The 25,888-nt window shown below is 61.1% G+C and overlaps 1 protein-coding gene across 1 annotated transcript; it reads left to right on the forward strand.

Moving 5' to 3' along the window:
• The first annotated feature begins 1,343 nt into the window (after window positions 1–1,343).
• CELSR2 (cadherin EGF LAG seven-pass G-type receptor 2) lies at window positions 1,344–24,434 on the forward strand. Its single transcript, XM_060086099.1, has 34 exons — window positions 1,344–4,638; window positions 9,045–9,692; window positions 11,859–12,081; window positions 12,489–12,604; window positions 12,780–12,868; window positions 13,267–13,424; window positions 13,813–13,976; window positions 14,142–14,267; window positions 14,631–14,797; window positions 15,063–15,350; window positions 15,440–15,614; window positions 15,856–15,997; window positions 16,170–16,290; window positions 16,717–16,900; window positions 17,079–17,180; window positions 17,914–18,008; window positions 18,245–18,454; window positions 18,939–19,122; window positions 19,220–19,348; window positions 19,434–19,614; window positions 19,774–19,941; window positions 20,041–20,167; window positions 20,282–20,482; window positions 20,801–20,975; window positions 21,297–21,409; window positions 21,551–21,630; window positions 21,719–21,845; window positions 21,957–22,079; window positions 22,673–22,800; window positions 23,031–23,119; window positions 23,232–23,423; window positions 23,562–23,732; window positions 23,872–24,106; window positions 24,407–24,434. The coding sequence occupies exons 1-34, from the start codon at window positions 1,344–1,346 to the stop codon at window positions 24,432–24,434; spliced, it is 8,754 nt and encodes a 2,917-aa protein (XP_059942082.1).
• The last annotated feature ends 1,454 nt before the right edge of the window (window positions 24,435–25,888 follow it).

Consider the following 25,888-nt stretch of genomic DNA (forward strand, 5'->3'; position numbering starts at 1 on the left):
CAGACAAGAGGCCCTATGGGGCAGTGAAAACCACTGGTCTAGGACCCAGGAAGCCTGAGTTAAAACTTGGCTCCACCCCTATCCAGCCTTGTGACCCTGTACAAGTGTCACCCTCTCTGGACCTCAGAACCTGCTAATATTAGCATGTTTATACCAGCTGGCTTTTGCTCGGACATTCCCAGCTTACCTCCCCCTGAAAAGCCCAGGTGGCATCCAAGCTGAGGCTGAGGTCATTCTGCACTGTATTCTGCAGCTGGACCCCAAAGGGGCAGCCTGATTAGATCACAACTTTGCCGAGGGGTGTGGGGAGGTGTGGGCTCAGGAGCTCACTGTGTGTTTGCAGGGAAGTGGGGTGTCTCTCTGGCGTACGGGGGAGGCTTTATACTATTGAACAGGGCTGTTTTAGCTCAGTCTGACCCAGACCTGTGGAGGGGAAAACAGCAAGGGCTCCTATCAGCAGCCAGCAGCATCCAGCCTTGTTGGGTTGCGTGAGGTGGTCACTTGGCCTCTCAGAGCCCTTCAGAAGGTTTTGAAAACCTCTAAACATACTTAGGGTACTGCCACCATTATTATCATTTGCTGTCTGGCTTCTGATTGTTAATTCCTCTCTAGACTGTTGTAGGAATCTGGCATCGGCCCAGGCGCAGGCCTGGGGTGGGATTGGGGTGGGGGAAGGGGGTCTGGACTGCTTGAATTCTACAGCACTGGTGCGGAGGACGGCGCTGGGTGGGGCCCACCTCCTTCGGTGCGGCTGGCGTCGCCACTTTAAGGCGGCGGCGGCGGCGCGAGCAGGTCTATGATAATGAGCCGCCGCTGCTGCTGCTGCCGCCGCCGCCGCCGCCGCTGCCGCCGCTCTGCAGAGCTAGCCCGCCTGCCTGGGAGGCGAGGGAGCGTGGGGCTGGGCCCGGGGCCGCGGCGACAGCAGCAGCAGCAGCGGCGGGGACGCGGGGCACGAGCGGGCGGCGCGGGGCCGTCGGGGGCGGCCGGGGCCGGGCCGGGGTCCGGGTGCGCAGCTCCGCGGGAGCAGGTGGGCTATCCCGCGGGAGCGAGGAACACTCGGAGGATCTGGGGGCCGGCAGGGCCAAGGGCGCGCGGGGTCCGCGAGCGCAGGTGGCGAGAGCCGGGTGTGCCAGTGGAGGCGCGGCGCCAGCCCGTGGTGGTCGGTGTGACCGGGGCGCGGGCCCGGCTCAGGGAACGGTGGGAGCCGGGGCTCCGGTGAGGCATCAAGGAGCAGGCCCCCGGGGACTGGCGCCCTGGCCTGGGCATGAGGCGCGGCGGGGCGGGCAGGAGCGGGAGGAGGAGCCGCCGCCGCCGTTGACCCGGCCGGCCGGGAAGAGGGAGAGATGCGGAGCCCGGCGGCCCGCGCCCCACTTCCAACACCGCTGCCGCTGCTACTGCTGCTGCTGCCGCCACTACTGGGAGACCAAGTGGGGCCCTGTCGTTCCCTGGGGCCTGGGGGACGCGGTTCCTCGGGGGCCTGCGCTCCCGTGGGCTGGCTCTGTCCAGCCTCATCCTCGAACCTCTGGCTCTACACCAGCCGCTGCAGGGATGCGGGGACGGAACTGACTGGCCATCTGGTGCCCCACCACGATGGTCTGAGGGTCTGGTGTCCAGAATCCGGGGCCCACATCCCCTTGCCGCCAGCGCCCGAAGGCTGCCCCTGGAGCTGTCGTCTTCTGGGCATTGGAGGCCACCTTTCCCCACAGGGCAAGCTTGCCCTGCCCCATGAGCACCTGTGCTTAAAGGCCCCACGGCTGAGATGCCAGTCCTGTAAGCTGGTGCAGACCCCAGGGTTCAGGGCAGGGGAAAACTCAGCAGAAGCGTCCATGGGAGGACGTCGGAAGAGGAATGTGAATACAGCTCCCCAGTTTCAGCCCCCCAGCTACCAGGCCACAGTGCCCGAGAACCAGCCAGCAGGTACCCCTGTGGCATCTCTGCGGGCCATCGACCCAGATGAGGGTGAGGCAGGTCGGCTTGAGTACACTATGGATGCCCTCTTTGATAGCCGCTCCAACCATTTCTTCTTCCTGGACCCAATCACTGGTGCAGTAACCACAGCCGAGGAGCTGGATCGCGAGACCAAGAGCACCCATGTCTTCAGAGTCACAGCGCAGGATCACGGCATGCCCCGACGCAGTGCCCTGGCCACGCTCACCATCTTGGTGACGGATACCAATGATCACGACCCTGTTTTTGAGCAGCAGGAGTACAAGGAGAGCCTCAGGGAGAACCTGGAGGTGGGCTATGAGGTGCTCACCGTCAGAGCCACAGATGGTGACGCCCCTCCCAATGCCAATATTCTTTACCGCCTGCTGGAGGGGCCTGGGGGCAGCCCCTCTGAAGTCTTTGAGATTGACCCTCGCTCTGGGGTAATCCGAACCCGTGGCCCTGTGGATCGGGAAGAGGTGGAATCCTACCAGTTGACAGTGGAAGCAAGTGATCAGGGTCGGGACCCCGGTCCACGGAGTGCCACAGCTGCTGTTTTCCTGTCTGTGGAGGATGATAATGACAATGCCCCCCAGTTCAGTGAGAAGCGCTATGTGGTCCAGGTGCGGGAGGATGTGACCCCAGGAGCTCCGGTACTCCGGGTCACAGCCTCGGATAGAGACAAGGGCAGCAATGCCCTGGTGCATTACAGCATCATGAGTGGCAATGCTCGGGGACAGTTTTACTTAGATGCCCAGACTGGGGCTCTGGACGTGGTGAGCCCTCTTGACTATGAGACGACCAAGGAATACACCCTACGGGTTCGGGCACAGGATGGCGGCCGCCCCCCTCTCTCCAACGTCTCCGGCTTGGTGACAGTGCAGGTCCTGGATATCAATGACAATGCTCCCATCTTCGTCAGCACCCCCTTCCAGGCTACTGTCCTGGAGAGTGTCCCCTTAGGCTACCTGGTTCTCCATGTCCAGGCCATCGATGCTGATGCTGGTGACAATGCCCGCCTGGAATACCGCCTCGCGGGGGTCGGGCATGACTTCCCCTTCACCATCAACAATGGCACAGGCTGGATCTCCGTGGCTGCTGAGCTGGACCGGGAAGAGGTTGATTTCTACAGCTTTGGAGTAGAAGCCCGCGACCATGGCACCCCAGCACTCACTGCCTCGGCCAGTGTCAGCGTGACCATCCTGGATGTCAATGACAATAACCCGGCCTTTGCCCAACCAGAGTACACGGTGCGGCTCAATGAGGATGCGGCCGTGGGCACCAGCGTGGTGACGGTGTCGGCCGTGGACCGTGATGCCCACAACGTCATCACTTACCAGATCACCAGTGGCAACACCCGAAACCGCTTCTCCATCACCAGCCAGAGTGGGGGTGGGCTGGTGTCCCTCGCCCTGCCGCTGGACTACAAACTGGAGCGGCAGTACGTGCTGGCCGTTACTGCCTCCGATGGCACGCGACAGGACACGGCACAAGTGGTGGTGAACGTCACCGACGCTAACACCCATCGTCCCGTATTTCAGAGCTCTCACTACACGGTGAACATTAACGAGGACCGGCCGGCAGGCACCACGGTGGTGCTGATCAGTGCCACAGATGAGGACACAGGCGAGAATGCCCGCATCACCTACTTTATGGAGGACAGCATCCCCCAGTTCCGCATCGATGCAGACACAGGGGCTGTCACCACCCAGGCCGAGCTGGACTACGAGGACCAGGTGTCCTACACCCTGGCTATCACTGCCCGGGACAATGGCATTCCCCAGAAGTCTGACACCACCTACCTGGAGATCCTGGTGAATGACGTGAATGACAATGCCCCTCAGTTTCTGCGGGACTCCTACCAGGGCAGTGTCTATGAGGATGTGCCCCCCTTCACCAGTGTCCTGCAGATCTCAGCCACTGACCGTGATTCTGGCCTTAACGGCAGGGTCTTCTACACCTTCCAAGGAGGCGATGATGGAGATGGTGACTTTATTGTAGAGTCCACGTCAGGCATTGTGCGAACACTGCGGAGGCTGGATCGTGAAAATGTGGCCCAGTACGCCTTGCGGGCATATGCAGTGGACAAGGGGATGCCTCCAGCTCGCACGCCCACGGACGTGACAGTCACTGTGTTGGATGTGAACGACAATCCACCTGTTTTTGAGCAGGATGAGTTTGATGTGTTTGTTGAAGAGAACAGCCCCATTGGGCTGGCTGTGGCCCGGGTCACAGCCACGGACCCTGACGAAGGCACTAATGCCCAGATCATGTACCAGATCGTGGAGGGCAACATCCCTGAGGTCTTCCAGCTGGACATCTTCTCTGGGGAGCTGACCGCTCTGGTGGACTTGGACTACGAGGACCGGCCTGAATACATCCTGGTCATCCAGGCCACGTCGGCTCCCCTGGTGAGCCGGGCTACAGTGCACGTCCGCCTGCTTGACCGCAATGACAACCCACCGGTGCTGGGCAACTTTGAGATCCTTTTCAACAACTATGTCACCAACCGCTCGAGCAGCTTCCCCGGGGGTGCCATCGGCCGGGTGCCTGCCCACGACCCTGACATCTCCGACAGCCTGACTTACAGCTTCGAGCGGGGAAATGAACTCAGCCTGGTCCTGCTCAACGCGTCCACGGGCGAGCTGAGGCTGAGTCGGGCACTGGACAACAACCGACCTCTGGAGGCCATCATGAGCGTGCTGGTGTCAGGTAAGGAAGGGCCCAGGTGACATGGGGATGGGGGTGGCTCGTGGGGGAGGGCCTGGAGAGCCATTCAAGGCGGAACTGCTGACCCGCCTCTGTCCCCGGTACTGGCCCGGCGGTTGAGGGGTGAGAAGCAGCTTGGGAAGGAGCCCTAGAAATGCTGGCAGCTGTACTGGCCCTGCCCACTGCCCCAGGCTGGTCTGGGCTGCGTCGGTTGGCCGCCCCTTGCCTACCAGCCTGTGACGTGGTGGGGGAAGTGTTGTGAGGCTGCCCTGGTGACGGCTGCCAAGAATTGTGAAAAAAGGCGCGTGGAGGACTGGGGTCCGGGAGAGCTGGGGGAGGCATGGAGAGGACCGTGGCCAGGAGAGGCGAGCCGGCGGCTCAGCGCTCCTTCACGCCCGCCCACCAGGGTCTCCCTGTGACCTCATACAGCCTCTGACAGAGCTGAAGCCGTGGGGCACAGGGTTGCCACTTCGAGGTCAGGACCCTGCAGTCGGGCCCCTTCTGGCTCCTGGCTGAGCCGCAGACCGGCTGAGGGGGACTTTGTCTAGGACATTCTTTTCCCTCCAGGCAGAAAGAGCCCGGCCCGGCTCCCCCTTCAGAGCTCCCACAGGAAGTGAGGCCACAGCTCATTGTCTCTGTCCAAACAGACCCCACTGTCAGAGGTTGTGGTTCGGGGTCCTGCTTGGGGGAGGGGCTGCAAGCCCGGGGCAGGCTGCAGCCTTCTGGGCCCCCTTGCTGCCCCACGGGCTGGCTGTTCTTAGACGCCAGGCCTTCCCTGCGGGCCGTGAGAGCCTGGGCTCAGGGGATGGGGTGTGGGGACCGCAATGAGCCAGGGGACTGGCGGCCTCTGAGGGCAGAGCCTCCTGGTCCAGTGGCAAGAGAACAGAATCCTGGGGCATGGGAGCCTGGCCGGGACCTAGGCCGGGCATTCCAGCTGCTTGGCCAAGCGCTCAGCCTGCGGACTCCCTGGACAGAAGGGCTGGGGGAGGAGAGTTGGGGTGGGGACGACATCCTGTCTCTTCTGTCAGCTACAGGGAGTGGGCAGCAGCAGCAGCAGCAAGGAGGGGGCCAGCCCCAGGTTGCTGAACCCCTTCCCCAAGCCTGGGACCCTCATGAGGGCTCACTGTTAGCTGTGCCCTGGGGATGGGTGGGTCAGGGTACCCTCACTCCAGAAACATCAGGGAGGGGAGAAAGAGAAGAGCCTGCCGGGCCTTACTTCCACCCTGGGGAGTCTGAGCCAGGACGGGAGTGAGAGGCCTGCAAGACACAGGGTGTGGCTTCAGCTCCGCACCCCCCTCCACTCATGGTTCTTCCGGGGACACATGACTCCCCTCCCGACTCCTCAGGTGGACATCAGAGCCAGGGCACATGAGCTTTTAGAGGTCACGGACAAGGCTCTGTGCATCTTGAAGCCTCAGTTCCTCCCCAGGAGGAGTAAGTGGGAGCTGGAGGTCCCCTATCTCGTCCTTCTCTGTGCTGGGAGGCAGGGGGAAGGAGTGGAGAGGAAGGGCCTCTCCCTCCTGTCCATCCCCAGTCCGCCCTAGGTGATGGTGGGATGGGCAGAGGCCCCACCCAGCCTTCATGCTCCTACCAGAGCAGAGCCCCAGACCTCGGGTCCCCTAGAATAGAGGGGGAGGCCTCGGCTGACCCTCCAGCCCTAGCCCCACCCTCTCCCCTCAGCCCTGACCCTTGGAGGCAGTCACCACGGCAACCCCAAAGTTCAGGGAGGCTGGGGTGAGGGGGATTGACTCCTACTGCCCCTTTGTTTTCCTTCTCTTGTTCTTTGTCTCTTCTTTCTTTCCCGCCTCTGCCCCTGGGGGCCCTTCTGCACTGCCCCCTCCATTGCACTCTCCCCATCCCCTGTGTGACTCTCTCCTGCTTTCCCACTTTCTCCACTGCTGGCTCTTTTCCTGGGCCTTTGTCTTCCCCTGTTTGGTCTCTGTGTTTATGCCTCTCTGATTTCCCCCTCTCTTGTTCCCTGTGGCTGCGGCTGCCCCAGCTTGGGCCGGATGGCTCCCCTGAAGCCTGAATTCTCCTTGCCTCTTCCTTACCCTGCTAGGACACACAGGAGCTCCTGTCCATGGCCTGGTCATTCCCCAGAGTGGCAGACCCCCTCCAGGCCTACAACTCCCACTGGCATATCTGCCAGGGGAAGAGGGGCTTGGAGTCTGATTCTGCCACAGTCTGGGACTTGGCACTTTTCCAGGTATGGCAGGTTGGGTTCTAGACACAGGTGGGGTTTCCTGGAGTCAGGGCCCATCCCAACCCTTTTCTTCCCAGGAGGATGGCTCAGGTAACACCCCCCCCACCCCTGTTTCCACCGTTGCCTTTTGCACCTGAGGGGTGACCCAGGTCAAGGCAGGAGAGAGAGGAACAAAGAATAAACAGAGAGCAGTAGGTTGACTGCTGGGATGGGGGACAATAGCAGAGGGGGCAGGTGGCCACAGATGGTGGACCAGATGGGAAGCAACAGAGACACACTGGACAAGGGGCACAGGCGGGGCCTGGGATGACGGAGGGGGGACATAGGGAGGAGTGCTTGTTCCCAGGGCTGAGTGGTGGTGAGGTTTCTCTTGACTGCCCCCTCCCCTCCCTGATTAGTTAGAAGTACTCTGTGTGGACTCTTGGGCTGCATTCTGCCTGGAGGGATTATCCCACCAAGGAATAACTGGGCACCAGGTACGCAAGAGCCCTGTGCCAGCTCCATAACTAAGTGCAGGGGGGTCTGAAAGAGGGAGAAAAGTAGAGCCTGAGGTCATAAATCTGGGCAGGCTTCCTGGAAAAGGTGAGTTTAGAGCGGGTTAGGAAACCAGGAGGGCCGTGGGCTGGTGTCTGGATAGGCCAGGTAGGAAGGAACAGCTTGTTCAGTAGCAGCAAGTCAAGAGAAGGAGGAGCAGAAGTGAGTGATGACAAACAGGCTTGCTGGTGAGAGCAGGCGGGCCCTGCATTCTCAAGCAATGCGGCTGGAGGGCAGGTGGGCAGTGGGCCGAGGACATGGCTGAGATGGGTGTCTGGCTTTAGCCTTCCCAGCCGCCAGTGCAGTCAGCCACCTCAAGTCGCTGTGACACAGAAGCAGGATCTGTTCCCAGATCCCTTTCCTACTCCCACCCCACCCCAGAAACACCAGCTCCTGTCCCATTCCTGCTAGGGTGTCCTTTTTAATAGCTACCCGGGCCCCTCCTGCTGTGTTTTAAAGACCATTTCTTCATTATGGAGACCAAATAAATTCTCATGAACATCTTACTGAACACCTACTATGCGTAGGACATTGTAGTAAATAAAAAAGATGAATATCCTTTATAGCCCTGCCAAGTCATTTCCCTCTCCCCTTGGCCTCCAGCTTTCATTTTGAGCTAAATAAAATCCATTGCCATGTATTTGTGCATTCAGGTGTGTATGGTATTTCGGGGCTTAGGGTGTGTAGGTGGAGTGAGACGCCAGAGTGTTAGTACTTAGCTGTTTATAAGTGAGTGTGTGGCCTGGGGGTGTGGCAGGCACTCGGCTATAATGCGGTTAGCCAAGTGGGTGATGAGTAGCCAGAGGCTCTGGGGCCGGAGGAGACTTCAGCCCAGTGGGGCTCTTGTCTGGGGCTCAGGGTGGAGAGCTGCCCAGGCCCTTCCATCTCTGACCCCCAGAGCGCCACAGCATCAGGCCAGTGGGCGGTACTACCACCCATAAGGTGGCTCAGCTGGATTTCCTGGGGTGGGACCCCCCAGGCTACCCTCTGCAGCCCAGAGAGCTGGGCGGGAAGAATGCTTTGTGTGGGGCGTTGCCATGGGGATAGCGGGCCTGAGCCCAAGCAGCCATGGGGCTCAGTGGGAGGGGGACTGGGTGGCCCACTGACCCAGTTCACCCTCCATTCTCTACTGCAGTGGGGGAGGGGGAACATGGCCAGGGTCAGAGTTATGGTAGTGTTGAGAAATAGAGGCTGAGGGGCAGAAGGATTGTATCTGTGGGTCTCTCATGGTGCTCTGGGCCCTGTAGGAAGGTAAGAAAAAGGCGAAATAAGATTCTTGTGCAGGAAGGCACCTGGTCTGTTATAAGGGAGCAGGACCCGTGGCTTGGGCAGGGAAAGGTGCACAAATATTAAAAGATGTGCCCGTGCTTCACAACAGAGGGTTTCTGGGAAGTATGCAATGAGAAGTTCTGAAAATCAATCCCCTTACGTGCCCATGCGGGCTGAGCCGTCATGGAGTGACTCTCCCTCAGGTGAGGTACACATACCTCCTAGGGCACCTTTATGCCAATTAGAAAAGAGGACCCTTTCTTGGCAACTGGGCAATGCAAGAGTGTGCAGGCGGCATTTCAGCCCGCACTCACTCCCTCCTCCGGCTGCTCCTGCCCGGGGCCAGGTCTATGGCTTGGCAACCCTGCCCTCCCCAGGTGCTGACCGTCTCACCTCTCCGCAGATGGTGTGCACAGTGTGACCGCTCAGTGCGCACTGCGCGTCACCATTATCACCGACGAGATGCTCACGCACAGCATCACGCTGCGCCTGGAGGACATGTCACCCGAGCGCTTCCTGTCGCCCCTACTGGGTCTCTTCATCCAGGCCGTGGCCGCCACGCTGGCCACACCCCCAGACCACGTGGTGGTCTTCAACGTGCAGCGGGACACCGACGCCCCGGGCGGCCACATCCTCAATGTGAGCCTGTCAGTGGGCCAGCCGCCAGGGCCCGGGGGCGGGCCTCCTTTCCTGCCTTCTGAGGACCTGCAGGAGCGCCTGTACCTCAACCGCAGTCTGCTCACGGCCATCTCGGCGCAGCGCGTGCTGCCCTTCGACGACAACATCTGCCTGCGCGAGCCCTGCGAGAACTACATGCGCTGCGTGTCGGTGCTGCGCTTCGACTCCTCCGCGCCCTTCATCGCCTCCTCCTCCGTGCTCTTCCGGCCCATTCACCCAGTCGGGGGGCTGCGCTGCCGCTGCCCGCCTGGCTTCACGGGTGACTACTGTGAGACGGAGGTGGACCTCTGCTACTCGCGGCCCTGCGGCTCCCACGGCCGCTGCCGCAGCCGTGAGGGTGGCTACACCTGCCTCTGCCGCGATGGCTACACCGGTGAGCCCTCACCGAGGGAGCGGGACCCCTGGGGGCGGCTCTGGGGGGCTAATGCCGCGGTGCCAGCACAATCAGGCTAAGGACAGGGGTGGCCTCGTTCTTTTCCAGAGTAAGGTACAGGGTACGCTGGCCATTCACAAGTCCCACTTGCGCTTTCACAGCCACCTATTGAGGAAGGCAGAGAGAGGAGCCCTTCTTCTCGGCCACCTACCCACCCCCCACCCCCAGGTGGTGTAACTGAGGTCAGCTCTAGCTCTAGAGCCAAGCTGCTTGCATTTGTATCCCAGCGTTGACAATACTAGCTGGGTGACCTTGGACAAGTTACTTAACGTCTCTGTGCCTTAGTTTTTTGTTTTTTTGTTTTTTTGTTTTTTTGCGGTAGGCGGGCCTCTCACTGTTGTGGCCTCTCCGGAGCACAGGCTCCGGATGCGTAGGCTCAGCGGCCATGGCTCACGGGCCCAGCTGCTCCACGGCATGTGGGATCTTCCCGGACCGGGGCACGAACCCATGTCCCCTGCATCAGCAGGCATACTCTCAACCACTGTGCCACCAGGGATGCCCCGCCTTAGTATTTTTTAAGTGGATGATGAATCTATTCACATGATAAGGTGGTTGTGAGGACTGATTTAATACAGGTAAAGAGCTGGCCTGTAGGAAGTTTTGGCTGTGATTTAAGGGAACGCTGAGATCAGGTGACTTGCTCCAGGTCTCATCTGGATTAGAGATGAGGCTGGGCCTAGTACCTGATCTCTCCCCACCGCTGAGTGAGTTACCTTTCTGAGCTGCAGCAAGTGCTTTTCTCCCTAGGTATTGAGAGTAAGGCACAGAAGAGCTGGGGAAACTGGAGGGTTTGGGTATGGGGATAGTGGTTTTCAGATTATCGCCCCTGTGTGTGACCCTGAACAGAATAGCCCCACCCTTGCCCAGGTGTGTAAAACAGGGTCCTGACCAAGAGGTCTCCCTGTTGGCCTGTTTCCAGGGGTCTTAACACATCCTGTCCCAAGCCGCTCCCTGGGATGCTCACTGCCTCTGCTTTGTGCTCCTGACCCCTCCCTTCAGGCTCCTGCTTTTCCTCAGGACACCCCCTTCTCTCCTCCTTGGGCCCTTCCTTCCCACATGCCTTAGGGCTTGCTCCCTCTCCTCCAGAGCTATGCCCACTGGCTCTGCCAGCAGTGGTAGGCAAGCCCCACTGCCACCCCTGCTGCGTCTTCCTGCCCAGAACTTGCCAGACTTGACTCCTCTCAGCTGCTACTGTGGGTGGAGGGGCGGGTGGGGAGCAGAGGGGTGGGCTTGGGGGATGGGAGGGAAGTCTTTGTCCAGGAGGATGGGGTAGGGGGGTGCTTAGAGTAGGCGAACAACAGTTTCCATGGAAACTAGAGCCTGTCAGCAGGCACTGGAGCTGAGAACCTATCTCTAGAATCTGGGAATGGGGAGGGAGAGAAAAGGGTGGATTTTTCCATCTGATATTGTTGGAATTTTCATCTCCTCCATTGAATCCTGGTCTGCCCCCAGGGCTCAGTTCCCTGCTCTCTCAGCATCTCCCAAGTGCACAGAGGTCCTCAGTCTGGACCCCAGGGCTCAGGGTGGGAGTTCCCTGCCCCATTTCTGGAAAGTCCCCAGCTTCCTGCCCACACCATCCCATAACTCCGACAGATCCAAGTGGAAGCCTGGTCTTATCCCCAGGGAGGGAAACTGATCTTGGTGCCTGACAGGGACAAAAGCACCAGTGGGAGGGAGGGAGGAAGCAGGGGTTGGCACCAGCCCTCATGCTGTCCTGCAGGCCCTTCCCTCCATGCGCATTCACCCCTGAAGGGGCCAGATCACCCCTAAGCTTGCTCGGTAGCCCTGACGCCAAAGGCCGCTAGGACATGGCCCTTATAATCAGGGACCTCGTGGGCCTGTGCTCTCGAGGTCCAAACGGGTATGGAAGGGACTGGGAGCCTCAAGGAACTCGCAGGACAGCCGTATATGGGACTGTGGTGAGAACAGCCCAGTGCGCCACGCACAGCACAGAATGGCCGAGTTTGCACATGAGAGGAAGTGTGGATGCCTGGGAGAGTTTGGGGATATTATGGGGGTTACAGGAGACCACGAAGGGATCACTGGATGCAAAGGAGTCCCGGTTCCCCAGGCACTTGGTGCTCACCTGCCTTACCTCTTGCCCAGGTGAGCACTGTGAGGTGAGTGCCCGCTCAGGCCGTTGCACCCCGGGTGTCTGCAAGAATGGGGGCACCTGTGTCAACCTGCTGGTGGGCGGCTTCAAGTGCGACTGCCCATCTGGAGACTTTGAGAAGCCCTTCTGCCAGGTGACCACGCGCAGCTTCCCCGCCCGCTCCTTCGTCACCTTCCGGGGCCTGCGCCAGCGCTTCCACTTCACCCTGGCCCTCTCGTGAGTTCCTGGGTGCTGGGGGTAGGGGCCGGGGGGGAGTCTGGTGCCTCCTGTTCTGCGGATGAGGTGGGAAGTCAGGCAGCAAATGTGCCCAGAAGAGGTTGTTGGCAGAGCCAGGTCTGCACTTGGAATTGCCTGTGCCGTTGGCCAGCAGGCCTCCTTCACCCACCAGGGCCGTCTACGCTCCTCCCACCCCACCCTCAAGGGTGGGAGCTAGGATGCCAAGGTTCTGCTTCTGGTCCTGGTTTGGGCTCATCTTCCACACTCTAGCCACATGGCCCATAGCCTCGGCCAAGGAGTCAGCCCTCTGGCGAGTCCTGAGTAGGATCAGGGCTGGTTAGGTGGCTGGGGTGCTGGCATCCAGGTGGGTGCCCCATTGCGTGCCCCCATCGCCCACTCCTACTCAGGTTTGCCACCAAGGAGCGTGATGGGCTGCTGTTGTACAATGGGCGCTTCAACGAGAAGCATGACTTTGTGGCCCTCGAGGTGATCCAGGAGCAGGTCCAGCTCACCTTCTCTGCAGGTGATCCCGCTTGCCCCATGTCCTTGCCCATCTCCTAGAGGCCCCGTGTCTCTCGGCCCTTGACCCCAAGTCACACACTGTCCCAGCCAGATCTGGGCCCAGCCCAACCATGAGCATCCCCTCCCCATTCCCAGCCCTCATCTGGTGTCCCAGCTCACCTGGGTCCTTTCCCCAGGGGAGTCGACCACCACCGTGTCCCCGTTCGTGCCCGGAGGGGTCAGTGACGGCCAGTGGCACACAGTGCAGCTGAAGTACTACAATAAGGTGGGTGTGGGAGGCGGTCAAGGAGCTGGAGGGTTCTGTCCTTGGCTCAGGTGCTCACCTAGACCTGGCTGGCACTGCCTCCCCAGGGGCTGGTCATGGTACTTCTGGCTGAAAGGGGGGAAGGGAGGGGTGGAACTTGCCACCTTGCTGGGCATTCCCATTCCGCTGGGTGGTGCTGGGTAGAGGCTTCCTGTTCTAGTAGGCAGAAACTTGAGTAGACGTTGAGGAAGGTAAGGTGCGTAAGTCATGTGAGCACACATCAGTGTGCCTGTGTGTTTGTGTACACACACACGTATATGTGGGTGTGTGTGTACACACAGGGGGCGAGTTAGTGCCTGGCCCATGACCTGAGTGGCTCTTGCCCACTCTTTCCCATCTCTGCCCTTCCCTGTCCACAGCCACTGTTGGGTCAGACAGGGCTCCCGCAGGGCCCATCCGAGCAGAAGGTGGCTGTGGTGACCGTGGATGGCTGTGACTCAGGGGTGGCCCTGCGCTTCGGAGCTGTGCTGGGCAACTACTCCTGCGCTGCCCAGGGCACCCAGGGTGGCAGCAAGAAGTAAGCAGGCGAGAGGGCTGGGGCTGCGGTGAGGTGTGGGCCGGTCAGGGAGGGAGGGTTGTAGGGGGGCCTTTGGGGGCCCTGAAATGTGGACCAGTTCAGACGGGGGTCTTCCCTCGCCTTGCTTCCCTCTGCCCCTGCTCAGCCCTCTGCGGGGGCTGGGGTGGGAGGCGGGAGCGGGCAAGATTGGGGGACTAGAGCCGGGCCTCGTGCAGCGGTCTGGGGAGGGGTGGGTATCAGATGAGAGCAGCTCCGGGTTGAGGCTCCCCTTCCCCTGGCTGCTCTGCAGGGCCCCTTGGGCTCCTGGCCTGGCGGCAGGGCTCAGTGAGGAGGAAGAGCCGGAAGCACCCCACTCTCCCTCATGTCGCAGCCATTTTCGCTCCCCCAGGTCTCTGGACCTGACGGGGCCCCTGCTGCTGGGCGGGGTGCCTGACCTGCCTGAGAGCTTCCCTGTCCGAACCCGGCACTTCGTGGGCTGCATGAGGAACCTGCAGGTGGACAGCCGCCATGTCGACATGGCCGACTTCATTGCCAACAACGGCACCGTGCCCGGTATGGGAGCTGGGGTAGGGGCTGAGGCCATGGGCCCTACGCAGAGAGGAGGGGTGTGCCTGCTGTGGGGACCCCTGCACATGGCGGGTCTCGGAGGCCCCTCCAGCCACTGCCACAGGTTTTCTGTTGGGAGCCTCCACCTGAGCGCCCTTCTCTCCACTCTAGGCTGCCCTGCCAAGAAGAACGTGTGTGACAGCAACACTTGCCACAATGGGGGCACCTGTGTGAACCAGTGGGATGCCTTCAGCTGCGAGTGCCCTCTGGGCTTCGGGGGCAAGAGCTGTGCCCAGGGTAGGGGGCAGCCCTCAGAGGTCGGGGCCTGGGCGCTGTCAGCAGTGCTGGGAACACTGGCAGGGTCCGGGCAGGCACTGGGCAGGGCCCAGCTGAGCTGGGCTGTGGGTAGAAAAGCGTGTCTGGGCAGAGCCCTGAGAGGGTAGCACGGGAGACAAAGGGCCCAGTCAGAGGCAGGCCTGGGCACAGTGTGGTGCCGGCCCAGGGCAGGTGATTGCTCTGGGGGGGCGGGGCTGCCGTGGAGAGGGGGCACTAGGAGGGCCAGTGCCCTGCTTCCCGGGGAGCCGCCCCTGCTGAGCATCATACCCCCTGGGGCACTTGGGCGCTCCGCCTCTCAGAGTCTGCCTTTATCTGTCTCCCCAGAAATGGCCAACCCGCAGCGCTTCCTGGGCAGCAGCCTGGTGGCCTGGCATGGCCTCTCACTGCCCATCTCTCAGCCCTGGCACCTCAGCCTCATGTTCCGCACACGCCAGGCCGACGGCGTCCTGCTGCAGGCTGTCACCAGGGGACGCAGCACCATCACCCTGCAGGTGATGCAGAGAGGGGTGGGGCAGGCGGGCCCTGGCCAGGGTTGGTCAGAGATGGCTGGGTGGGGCCTTTCCCTGGAAGGAAAGACAGCTAGGTTCGTTTGGCGGATCACTGCTGCCATCTTTTGGGCCCAAGGGAAGTAATACCTTTTCCTCTCTGGCCTCAGCTGGGCAGCAGGATGGGTTTGGTGGTCCAGGAAGGAGGACAGTGGGCTGGAAGAAGAGCCCATTAAGGCGGTCTGCTGACCCTCTTTTCTTCTGGTGCCAGCTTCAGGAGGGCCACGTGGTGCTGAGCGTGGAGGGCACTGGACTCCAGGCCTCGTCTCTCCAGCTGGAGCCAGGCCGGGCCAATGATGGTGACTGGCACCATGCACAGCTGGCACTGGGAGCCAGTGGGGGCCCCGGCCATGCCATCCTGTCCTTCGACTATGGGCAGCAGCGGGCAGAGGGCAACCTGGGCCCCCGGCTGCATGGGCTACACCTGAGCAACATTACCGTCGGGGGACTGCCTGGGCCGGCCAGTGGTGTGGCCCGTGGCTTCCAGGGCTGTTTGCAGGTAAGCCTCCTGCCCTGCCTTCTCATCTCCAACAGCTGGAGGCTGGAGGCCCGCTCCACAAAGGGCCAACACTACCTTGTCCCTCCCAGGGTGTTCGGGTAAGCGAGACGCCCGAGGGTGTTAGCAGTCTGGACCCCAGCCGTGGGGAAAGCGTCAATGTGGAGCCAGGCTGTAGCCTGCCAGACCCCTGTGACTCGAACCCATGTCCTGCCAACAGCTATTGCAGTGACGACTGGGACAGCTATTCCTGCAGCTGCAATCCAGGTATGTCAGGGATCCAGGGAAATGGGGCAGGTTAGCAAGTGCGGGGCGGCTACGGTTCACTCTGGCTCTGCCATGTGACCTGGGGCTAGTCACATCACCTCTCTGAGCCTCTCCTTCTGCACTACAAAGCCAGAGCCAGCTGGTATAGCTGCTCAGAATAGAAAGAGATGGTTGAAGGCAGGTTTGAAGAAAGTGCCAGGGGAAGGTGGGGATTGAGCCTCTCCTGTCCTTCTGGTCCCAGGTTACTATGGTGACAACTGTACTAATGTGTGTGACCTGAACCCATGTGAGCATCAGTCCGTGTGTACCCGAAAGCCCAGTGACCCCCATGGCTATATCTGCGAGTGTCCCCCAAATTACCTTGGGCCATACTGTGAGACCAGGTAAGTGGACCGTTGCAGGCAGCAGCAGGTCCCAGTGGCACTGCCTGTGTCTGATGTGTCCCTCAGAGCACTGAGAACCTGGCTGAGCCACAGCCAGGCTCAGAAGGGCCACACATGGCTACGCCAGACGGGTGGCAGAGGGAGCCCATTCCTGCCTGGTCCCTCTCCGCAGGATTGACCAGCCTTGCCCCCGAGGCTGGTGGGGACACCCCACGTGCGGCCCGTGCAACTGTGACGTCAGCAAAGGCTTCGATCCAGATTGCAACAAGACAAGCGGCGAGTGCCACTGCAAGGTGACAGCCCCGACCTAGGCCTCCATAGCGGCTGCCTTGGCCTCTGTTCTGTACCTCCTGGGCCCTTGGGGGGGACAATGAAGGAAGACTCTGCAGAGAGCTGAGGGCTTATGCGCCTTTGCTCCACTAGGGTGGGCAAGCGGCTGTTTGTCCTCGTGTGTCTGGGGCGTGGGGCGTCCAGGACCTGTACTTAACCGGTGAGCTCTGGGTCAGCTATACTGGTTGTTTGCAGGCTGTTCTGATTGGTGTCTCCCTGATGGATTAAACTCCAAAACATTACCAGTTGTTACATATTTTGAATGTACCATTCTTGGTGGGGACCTGAGGTCAGGGAGCCTCTCTCCAGAGGGGCCACAGTGAAGGATCCATGAGCATCCAGGGAAGAGAGCCTGAGCCAGTGACCCCATCCTCCCTCTCCCCTCCCAGGAGAACCACTACCGGCCCCCTGGCAGCCCCGCCTGCCTGCTGTGTGACTGCTACCCCACGGGCTCTCTGTCCCGAGTCTGTGACCCTGAGGATGGCCAGTGTCCATGCAAGCCAGGTGTCATTGGGCGCCAGTGTGATCGCTGTGACAACCCTTTTGCTGAGGTCACCACCAACGGCTGTGAAGGTGGGGGTCTTGTGGTAGATGGGTGGCCCTCCCTGCTGTGTGCCAGGCCCTGGTGTCCCAGGGAGGCCAGGAGCAGGGGCTGGTTGCAGGCCTGAGGCTGCACGGGGCGGGCTGGGGAGCCTGGCCAGAGCTGTAGGGGGACCGTTGCTCCTGAGTGACGGTGTGTGCTTCCCTGCAGTGAATTATGACAGCTGCCCACGGGCCATCGAGGCTGGGATCTGGTGGCCCCGTACCCGCTTCGGGCTGCCTGCTGCTGCCCCCTGCCCCAAAGGCTCCTTTGGTAGGTGCTGGAGGCCCAGAATGTGAGACTGAGGACTTGGCCTTTCATCAGTGGGGTGAGGGTGGGGAGCCCCTGGCTACTGATCATAGGACCCCACTTTCAGCCTCCAGGTCCTGGGGACTCCATATCCCATGCTTCCTTGGCTCACCGTTCCCCTGCTCCCAAGGTTGCCTAAATGAAAGGTGCCTATATCTTGGACTCATAACAAAAGTGCTAAAAAACCTGCAGTGTGCATGGCACAGGGCTGGGTGCTAGAGATTCAAAGATGAGTCACACAGGGTTCCTGTCCTCAGCTCACCACCTGGTGCTGGAGTTATGCCACTAGAAAGATGGTCTGGGGAGTAGGGGAGGGGAGGTGCTGTCCCAGGGGACCCAGCCGCAGGATGGGGGCTGGCGCTGGTCCTTGGATTGACGGTGAGCAGAGTTCAGAAGTAGAGAGTGAGTGGCAGAGAGCTCAAGGTGGTGGCTGGAGAGGGACAGCCACGTCTGGGGGCTTGAGGGGACCACGTGCCCCATGCTCCTGTAGCCCTTTTTTGGGCTGATCCTACAGAGGTTTTGGCTCTGGTGTTCTCCACACGCGTCTCCCTGTTTTCACAGGGAGACGGCAGGGCCCTTGTTTGGTTGTCTCCTGCCTCTGGTCCGTGAGGGGCTGGCCCCCAGCAGAACTCAGCCAGGTCTCGGCAGCCTCCTGTGTCTCTCCCTGAGGCCTGCCCTCCTGGCTGCCTTCCCCCAGGGACTGCTGTGCGCCACTGTGACGAGCACAGAGGGTGGCTCCCCCCAAACCTCTTCAACTGCACGTCAGTCACCTTCTCAGAGCTGAAGGGCTTTGTAAGTGGAACTTCTCATCTCCATCTCCTTACCCCCGCCCCCTGCCCTGGCCCAGTATGACCTGCCCGCCTCCCCAGCTTTGAGAAAGGGGACTCTGGAATTCCAGCTCCTGTCTCCCAGGGCCCCCACCTGGAGGCCATTTCTCCCCTTTCCTGAGTCCTTTTACTCTAGAGTTCCAGTTCTACTCTCTGGGTACCTCACTCGTGTGCTGACCCCCCAGCCTATCTTGGTCCCAGGCTGAGCGGCTGCAGCGAAACGAGTCAGGCCTGGACTCGGGGCGCTCCCAGCGGCTGGCCCTGCTTCTGCGTAACGCTACCCAACACACGGCTGGCTACTTCGGCAGTGACGTCAAGGTGGCCTACCAGCTGGCCACTCGGCTACTGGCCCACGAGAGCACCCAGCGAGGCTTTGGGCTGTCCGCCACACAGGATGTGCACTTCACCGAGGTGGGGCTTGGAGGGGGCAGGAATGGCTGGGTGGGGGTGGAGGTCACGGTGAGTGAGCCTGCTCCTGGCCACCTGGGGCAAAGTGGGGGGCACTCCCCACCCCTGCCTTTGGGGAGCTCCCAGCCAGCATGAGGCCCCCATGAGACCCCCTGAGCCATGGCCCAGCATATGGGTAATTTAGAGCACCTCTTCCTAACCCTTCTCATAGCAAGGCGCCCGTAGAAAATAACGTTTGTACTGGGGCCTGGTCTGATCAGGCTTCTTGGAGGAGAGGCCCTGCCCGTCGTGCCAGGACAGGGAGGAACCAGCATCTAATAACATCTGTGTGGGAAACTCTTAGAGACTGAGGAGGAAGGATTGGATTAGAGGGAGGGGCATGGTGGGGGGGCGAGCCAGGGATGGTCTAGGTACAGGCTGGGGCCTGGTGGTGGGGACGAGGAGTGAGGATGCAGGCACAGCCCACCGTGACTGTGCCCTCCCCCAGAATCTGCTGCAGGTGGGCAGTGCCCTCCTGGATGCAGCCAACAAGCGGCACTGGGAGCTGATCCAGCAGACGGAGGGTGGTACCGCCTGGCTGCTCCAGCACTATGAGGCCTACGCCAGTGCCCTGGCCCAGAACATGCGGCACACCTACCTAAGCCCCTTCACCATCGTCACGCCCAACATTGGTGAGGCTGCTGCCAGGGTGGGAGGGTTCAGGGAGAGTCTCTGGTAAGGGCGGCCGTGCCCACCTCACCAGGGGTCTGACCTGTGACCTCTCCCTAGTCATCTCTGTGGTTCGCTTGGACAAGGGGAACTTCGCTGGGGCCAAGCTGCCCCGCTACGAGGCGCTGAGAGGGGAGCGGCCCCCGGACCTTGAGACAACGGTCATCCTGCCTGAGTCCGTCTTCAGAGGTCAGTGGGGGCCAAGGGGTGGGTCAGGGGCCAGGCCGGGGCATCTGCTCAGGACCCAGCTGAGTGGACAGTGTCCCCATCCCAGAAACGCCCCCCGTGGTCAGGCCCGCGGGCCCTGGAGAGGCCCAGGAGCCAGAGGAGCTGGCACGGCGTCAGCGGCGGCACCCGGAGCTGAGTCAGGGTGAGGCGGTGGCCAGTGTCATCATCTACCGCACCCTGGCTGGGCTGCTGCCCCATAACTACGACCCAGACAAGCGCAGCCTGAGGTGAGCGGCTGGGGAGACGAGGAGTGGAGTGTGGGGGGGCAGGTCGGGTGGGTGAGGCACAGAGAGGGGCCAGGGGTTGGGGGCATCTCAGAGTGATTAGGGGCGTCCTCCAGTCACGCGACTACCGTGGTGACTGTGTGCCCGCCTGCCCCGTGCCAGAGTTCCCAAACGCCCTGTCATCAACACGCCCGTGGTGAGCATCAGCGTCCATGACGATGAGGAGCTTCTGCCCCGTGCTCTGGACAAGCCAGTCACGGTGCAGTTCCGGCTGCTGGAGACGGAGGAGCGGACGAAGCCCATCTGTGTCTTCTGGAACCATTCGATCCTGTGAGCCTGCACTGCCCTGCCCCCAAGGCTTTGGGCGGAGAGCTCAGGCCCCTGGGCACCCCACCCTTCTTGTCTCCTGACCCTGCCTCCCTCACGCAGGGTCAGTGGCACAGGTGGCTGGTCAGCCCGAGGCTGCGAAGTCGTCTTCCGCAACGAGAGCCACGTCAGCTGCCAGTGCAACCACATGACGAGCTTCGCTGTGCTCATGGACGTGTCCAGGCGGGAGGTTGGCCCCACCAGGGGTAGCTGCAGAGCTGGGGGTGGGAGCCAAGGGCACTGGACGAGGTGCTCAGGCCCCGCCCTTCCTAATCCCTCTGGCTCTCTGCCACCCACCCTGCAGAATGGGGAGATCCTGCCACTGAAGACGCTGACCTATGTGGCCCTAGGGGTCACCTTGGCTGCCCTACTGCTCACTTTCCTCTTCCTCACTATTCTGCGTGCCCTGCGCTCCAACCAGCACGGCATCCAACGGAACCTGACTGCCGCCCTGGGCCTAGCTCAGCTGGTCTTCCTCCTGGGAATCAACCAGGCTGACCTCCTTGTAAGATGTTCCTCCTCACGCAGAAACCTTCCCCAGTGCCCAGCCCTCACAGGCTCCCTTATGCATCCTCCCCAGCGGCCCCCTCAATCCCTGCTCCTGCAGTAGTGGCTGATAAAGAGCCAGCCTAGTGCCTGGCCCCCAGTTTCCTCCTCTCTAGCTCCCCCTTACTTCACCAGCACCCGAGAGGTACCTTCCTCTGGCCCAGACTCCCCCTGAAGCACCTCCCAACACCCAGGCTCTCCTCCCCTGTCTGGCGAGAGCAGGACCCACACTCTGGGCGTGCCTTGGTCACTGACTGGGCGCGGCCTGGGCCCTCAGTTTGCCTGCACAGTCATCGCCATCCTGCTGCACTTCCTGTACCTCTGCACCTTTTCCTGGGCTCTGCTGGAGGCCTTGCACCTGTACCGGGCGCTCACTGAGGTGCGCGACGTCAACGCCGGCCCCATGCGCTTCTACTACATGCTAGGCTGGGGTGTGCCCGCCTTCATCACAGGTACCCCCACCCCCGATCCCGGGCCTTGAGGTTCTACATCCCTAGGGCCTACGTCCATCTTCACGCCACCTTCTCCCACTCCCATGCCAGGCCCAGGGGCCCACATCCCTATGCCCGGGCCAGGTTCTCCACAAGTATCCCTCTGGTTTAACTCAGCTATTGACACTCCCACTCAGGGACAGGGTCCCCCATCCTGGAGAGGACGGCATGGACAGATGGTGGGCAGAAGCCCTCATCCCCTGCACCTGGCCCTAGGAGCCCACTTGACCGCCTGACTGATTTCCAAGTCCCTGATCACCCCTTCCCCGCTGCTGTCACCAGGTCTAGCCGTGGGCCTGGACCCGGAGGGCTATGGGAACCCTGACTTCTGCTGGCTCTCCATCTACGATACGCTCATCTGGAGTTTCGCTGGCCCCGTGGCCTTTGCTGTCTCGGTAAGTGCTGGAAAGCGGCTGGGGGCGAGCAGGCTGAGTGTGACCTCAGGATCCCCTTTAAGAATTGCTGAGGCCTCCATAGGGTGGGGTGGAAGCTGTCTGTCCCGATGGTCCCCCTCACACGTCCCCCTCCCCTGCTAGATGAGTGTCTTCCTGTACATCCTGGCGGCCCGGGCATCCTGTGCTGCCCAGCGGCAGGGCTTTGAGAAGAAAGGCCCTGTGTGAGTATGGGGTGTGGGTGCCTTGGCAGTGGACGGGCATCGGCATGGGAGGCCTCACGGCCAGACTCATAGCCCACCCCCTCCCCAGCTCGGGCCTGCGGCCCTCCTTCGCTGTCCTCCTGCTGCTGAGTGCCACGTGGCTACTGGCACTGCTCTCTGTCAACAGTGACACCCTCCTCTTCCACTACCTCTTTGCTGTTTCCAATTGCATCCAGGTACCTGGTCCGACCCATGCCCTGTGGGAGGCCGGTGGAATTGTAGGCGGGAAGCTTGGGTACGAGGTGCCTTAATAAGCACTTAGACACTTGCTGCTTCTTGCCTATCAGGGCCCCTTCATCTTCCTCTCCTATGTGGTGCTTAGCAAGGAGGTCCGGAAAGCACTCAAGTTTGCCTGCAGCCGCAAGCCCAGCCCTGACCCTGCTCTGACCACCAAGTCCACTCTGACCTCGGTGAGGGAGCCAGGGTCAGGGAGGTGAAGGGGTCATGGGGAGTTGAGAGGGAAGAGGCAGGAGGGGCAAAGGCTGTGCTTTTGTCCCACTTTTTCTCCATCCTTACATCCTTTCCTGGAAGGAGGAAGGGGTGGTGAAATGGTATGTGGGGCCTGGGAAGAAGGGGCCTGGGGTCGGGGAGGGGATTTTTGACTTGGGAGGGATGGGAGCGGAGCTTAGAATAGATGAGGGAGTGGCCAAGACAGGTAATCAGGTCATAAATGCCCCACACCTGAGAATCCCTTGTGCATCTTGGTAAATCTTCTGTGCCTCCCAGAATGCTCTCAGGAGATAATTCCTGGTGCCATCTTTTGCCAGCAGACCCTTACACAGCCGAGTCCGGGGTACTTAGGGTGCGTAGAACTGGCACAGCTATGGCAGAGCTACAACACTACTAGGCCCTGAAATGGGGGCAGCAAACATGTGGGGCCTCTCTCTTCAGTCCTGGGCATGTGCGGGGGGAGAACTTAGGGCAAGCTCCCTCGGCCCCTCCACTTTCCTGGGGCCACCCCTTCCGGCTCCCCCATGTACTGACCTCTCTCTTCCCTGCCTAGTCCTACAACTGCCCCAGCCCCTATGCAGATGGAAGGCTCTACCAGCCCTATGGAGACTCAGCAGGCTCTCTGCACAGCGCCAGCCGCTCGGGCAAGAGTCAGCCCAGCTACATCCCCTTCTTGCTAAGGTGAGCTCTCGTGATGGGACAGCTGGGGAGGGGAGAAGAGCACCGGGCATGCTAGACCCAGGCCAGGCTGCTAGGAGTTGGGTAGCACACACCATGGCTGACACGGTGGCAGCTTGAAGTGGAAGCAGTGAGGAACATGGGGCAGGAACTGGAAAATCCAGAACAGAGAAGAGAATGGGACACCGGGTGAGGGGCCAGGCTGATGCCTCCAGCATGTCTTGTTTTCTTAGGGAGGAGTCCACACTGAACCCTGGCCAAGGGCCCCCTGGGCTGGGGAACCCTGGTGGCCTATTCCTGGAAGGTCAAGACCAGCAGCACGGTGAGGACGGAACCTCCTGACGGCCAGTGGTGGTGGAGGCGCAGCTGCCTAACTTTTGTTGAGGGTGGGCAGTGGCGGATGGGCTGCCTGTGATCTCTCCCCAACTTCCTAGATCCAGACACAGACTCTGACAGTGACCTGTCCCTGGAAGATGACCAGAGTGGCTCCTATGCCTCTACCCACTCATCAGATAGCGAGGAGGAAGAGGAGGAAGAGGCGGAGGCCACCTTCTCTGGAGAGCCGGGCTGGGACAGCCTGCTGGGGCCTGGGGCGGAGAGACTGCCCCTGCACAGTACCCCCAAGGGTGAGTCAGCACAGGGTTGTGGCCTTTGGGGGCAGTGGGAGGGCAGAGGGGCTGGGATTCCTGGGAAGCAAGACTAGGGCGGTGACTCTCCTAGCTGTCTGCCGTCTCTGGGCCTCACCTACTTCCTTTCTCCACCAGATGGGGGCCTGGGGCCCGGGAAGGTCCCCTGGCCAGGAGACTTTGGGATCGCAGCAAAGGACAGTGGTGGCAATGGGGCCTCTGAGGAGCGGCCGCGGGAGAATGGAGATGCCCTGCCTCGGGAGGGGTCCCTGGGTCCCCTTCCAGGCCCTTCTGCCCAACCTCACAAAGGTGAGTGGGGTATGCTCAGCTGCATGCTCCCCCACCAGCGACCTCACTCCTCACGCTGGCCTGTGGCTGGTGGGGCTCTCGAGGGCAGCCCCATGCTCCTTCCACCTGCTCCTCATGGCACCCGCCCTCCGGCCCACAGGCATCCTCAAGAAGAAGTGTCTGCCCACCATCAGTGAGAAGAGCAGCCTCTTACGGCTACCCCTGGAGCAGGGCACAGGGTCTTCCCGGGGCTCCTCAGCCAGCGAGGGCAGCCGGGGTGGGCCCCCTCCCCGCCCTCCACCCCGGCAGAGCCTCCAGGAGCAGCTGAATGGGGTCATGCCCATCGCCATGAGCATCAAGGCAGGCACGGTGGATGAGGACTCGTCAGGCTCCGAGTGAGTGTGGCTGGGTGGGCGGGACAGGGTGCAGCCCCGCAGAGGCCCCGCCTCCAGGCCTCCCCAGGCCACTCTGGTGGGCAGTGGAGTGTGGCCCAGGTCCCTTCAGGCCACATGCCCACAAACATGGTGCCCTGTGGGGTCAGCCCAGCCCAGCATCGGGCAGAGTGAGGGAGGGTGGGGAGCTGGGCTGGCTTTTCTGTTTCCTTCTTCTGGTGAAAGCTGCTCACTGTCTCCTCTGCTCCGACTAACTAACCCTCTGTCTGCCTTTTCTGTCACTTTCCTTTCCTGCCTCTCCAGATTTCTCTTCTTTAACTTCCTGCATTAACCCTGGGCCGGTGGTTCCTACACCCTGAGGCTCCCTTACCTTCCCCAGCTGCACTCATGCCCCCACTCCTGTCTTGTGCTTTATCCCGCCCCTGCTCCCCCTGCCTGCCTGCCTGCCTGCAGCAGCGACGAAACATCCATCTGAGGAGCCTGGGCCTTGCCGGGAGGGGCACCCACCCCACCCAAGGCCATCTAGTGCCAACTCCCTCCCCCACCATCCCCCTCACTGCACTTTGGACCCCTGGGGCCAACATCTCCAAGACAAAGTTTTTCAGAAAAGAGGAAAAAAGAAATTTAAAAAAGGAACTCCACTCTTCATGACTTCAGGGATTAATTTTTTTTATACGCTGGAAATTGACTCCCCTTTCCCTCCCCAAAGAGGATAGGACCTCCCAGGATGCTTTCCCAGCCTCTCCTCAGTTTCCCATCTGCTGTGCCTCTGGGAGGAGAGGGACTCTTGGGGGGCCTGCCCCTCGTTTGCCATCACCAAAAGGAAAGGACAAAGCCACATGCACCCAGGGCATCAAGCCCTGCGGGCCGCACCAGGCAGGCCTCAGTGCGGCGAGGGCGCAGGGCCGAGGGCACTCCTCACCCCGCCTGTGCCGCCCCTTCCAGGAACTGAAAAAGCCCTGTCCAGAGACGGGGCAGAAGGACTCGGCGCCCCCAGACCCCCAAATGCTGCATGAACACATTCTGAAGGGAACCCACGCCCCTGGGTGGCGGCCGGGCCACCCCAGCCCCTCTCCTTTCCCTGGACTTTGGCCGTGCGCTGCAGCCTGGGTGTTTGCTCAGTTCGCTGACCCAAAAGTGCTTCATTTCCCTGCCCGCCCCATGCTGGGGAAGGCCAGTCATGTGTTAAGTTGAGCTTTTTTGCTACTGTGTGGGTGGGACAGGGAGGAAGAGGACAGACGGGGCTGGCACGGTTGCCCCATGCTGTCTCCAGCCCAGGTCTCCAGTCTGGGTTCGAGAGTCCACTTGCCCTCCTCTGAGACCAGACAAACCCCACTGACCTGCTGTGGCCTCTGAGACATGTTCTATTTTTATCCCCTTCTTGGAATTGGCTCTCTTCTTCGAAGGACCAGGTCCCTGTTCCTCTTTCTCCCCCTCACCACCCAGCTCCCTGCGAAGAGAGAGTTAATATATATTTTTTTATTTATTTGCTTTTTGTGTTAGGATGGGTCCAGTCCCAGGGGGTCTGATGTGGCCATCAGTCAGGTCGGGTCTGTACCCAGCAGTCCTGGCGAGGGGGCCTCAGGCCCTTCCCCGTGCTCCAGGCTGTCATCTCCCCACCTCTCCTCTCCCTCCTCAGTTTTGCCAACTGCTGTTCATCTGAGTCACCATTTATGCTGAGCATGTATTCCAGACTTGTCACCCATTTTCCTCTGGAGCAGGTGGCTAGAAAAAGAGGCTATGAGGAGAAAAAGTGTTCCTATTTCTCATTTGTAAGGCTGGTCT

The sequence above is a fragment of the Mesoplodon densirostris genome, chromosome 2 (genome assembly GCF_025265405.1).
Source record: "Mesoplodon densirostris isolate mMesDen1 chromosome 2, mMesDen1 primary haplotype, whole genome shotgun sequence".
NCBI classification, from domain to species: Eukaryota; Metazoa; Chordata; class Mammalia; order Artiodactyla; family Ziphiidae; genus Mesoplodon; species Mesoplodon densirostris.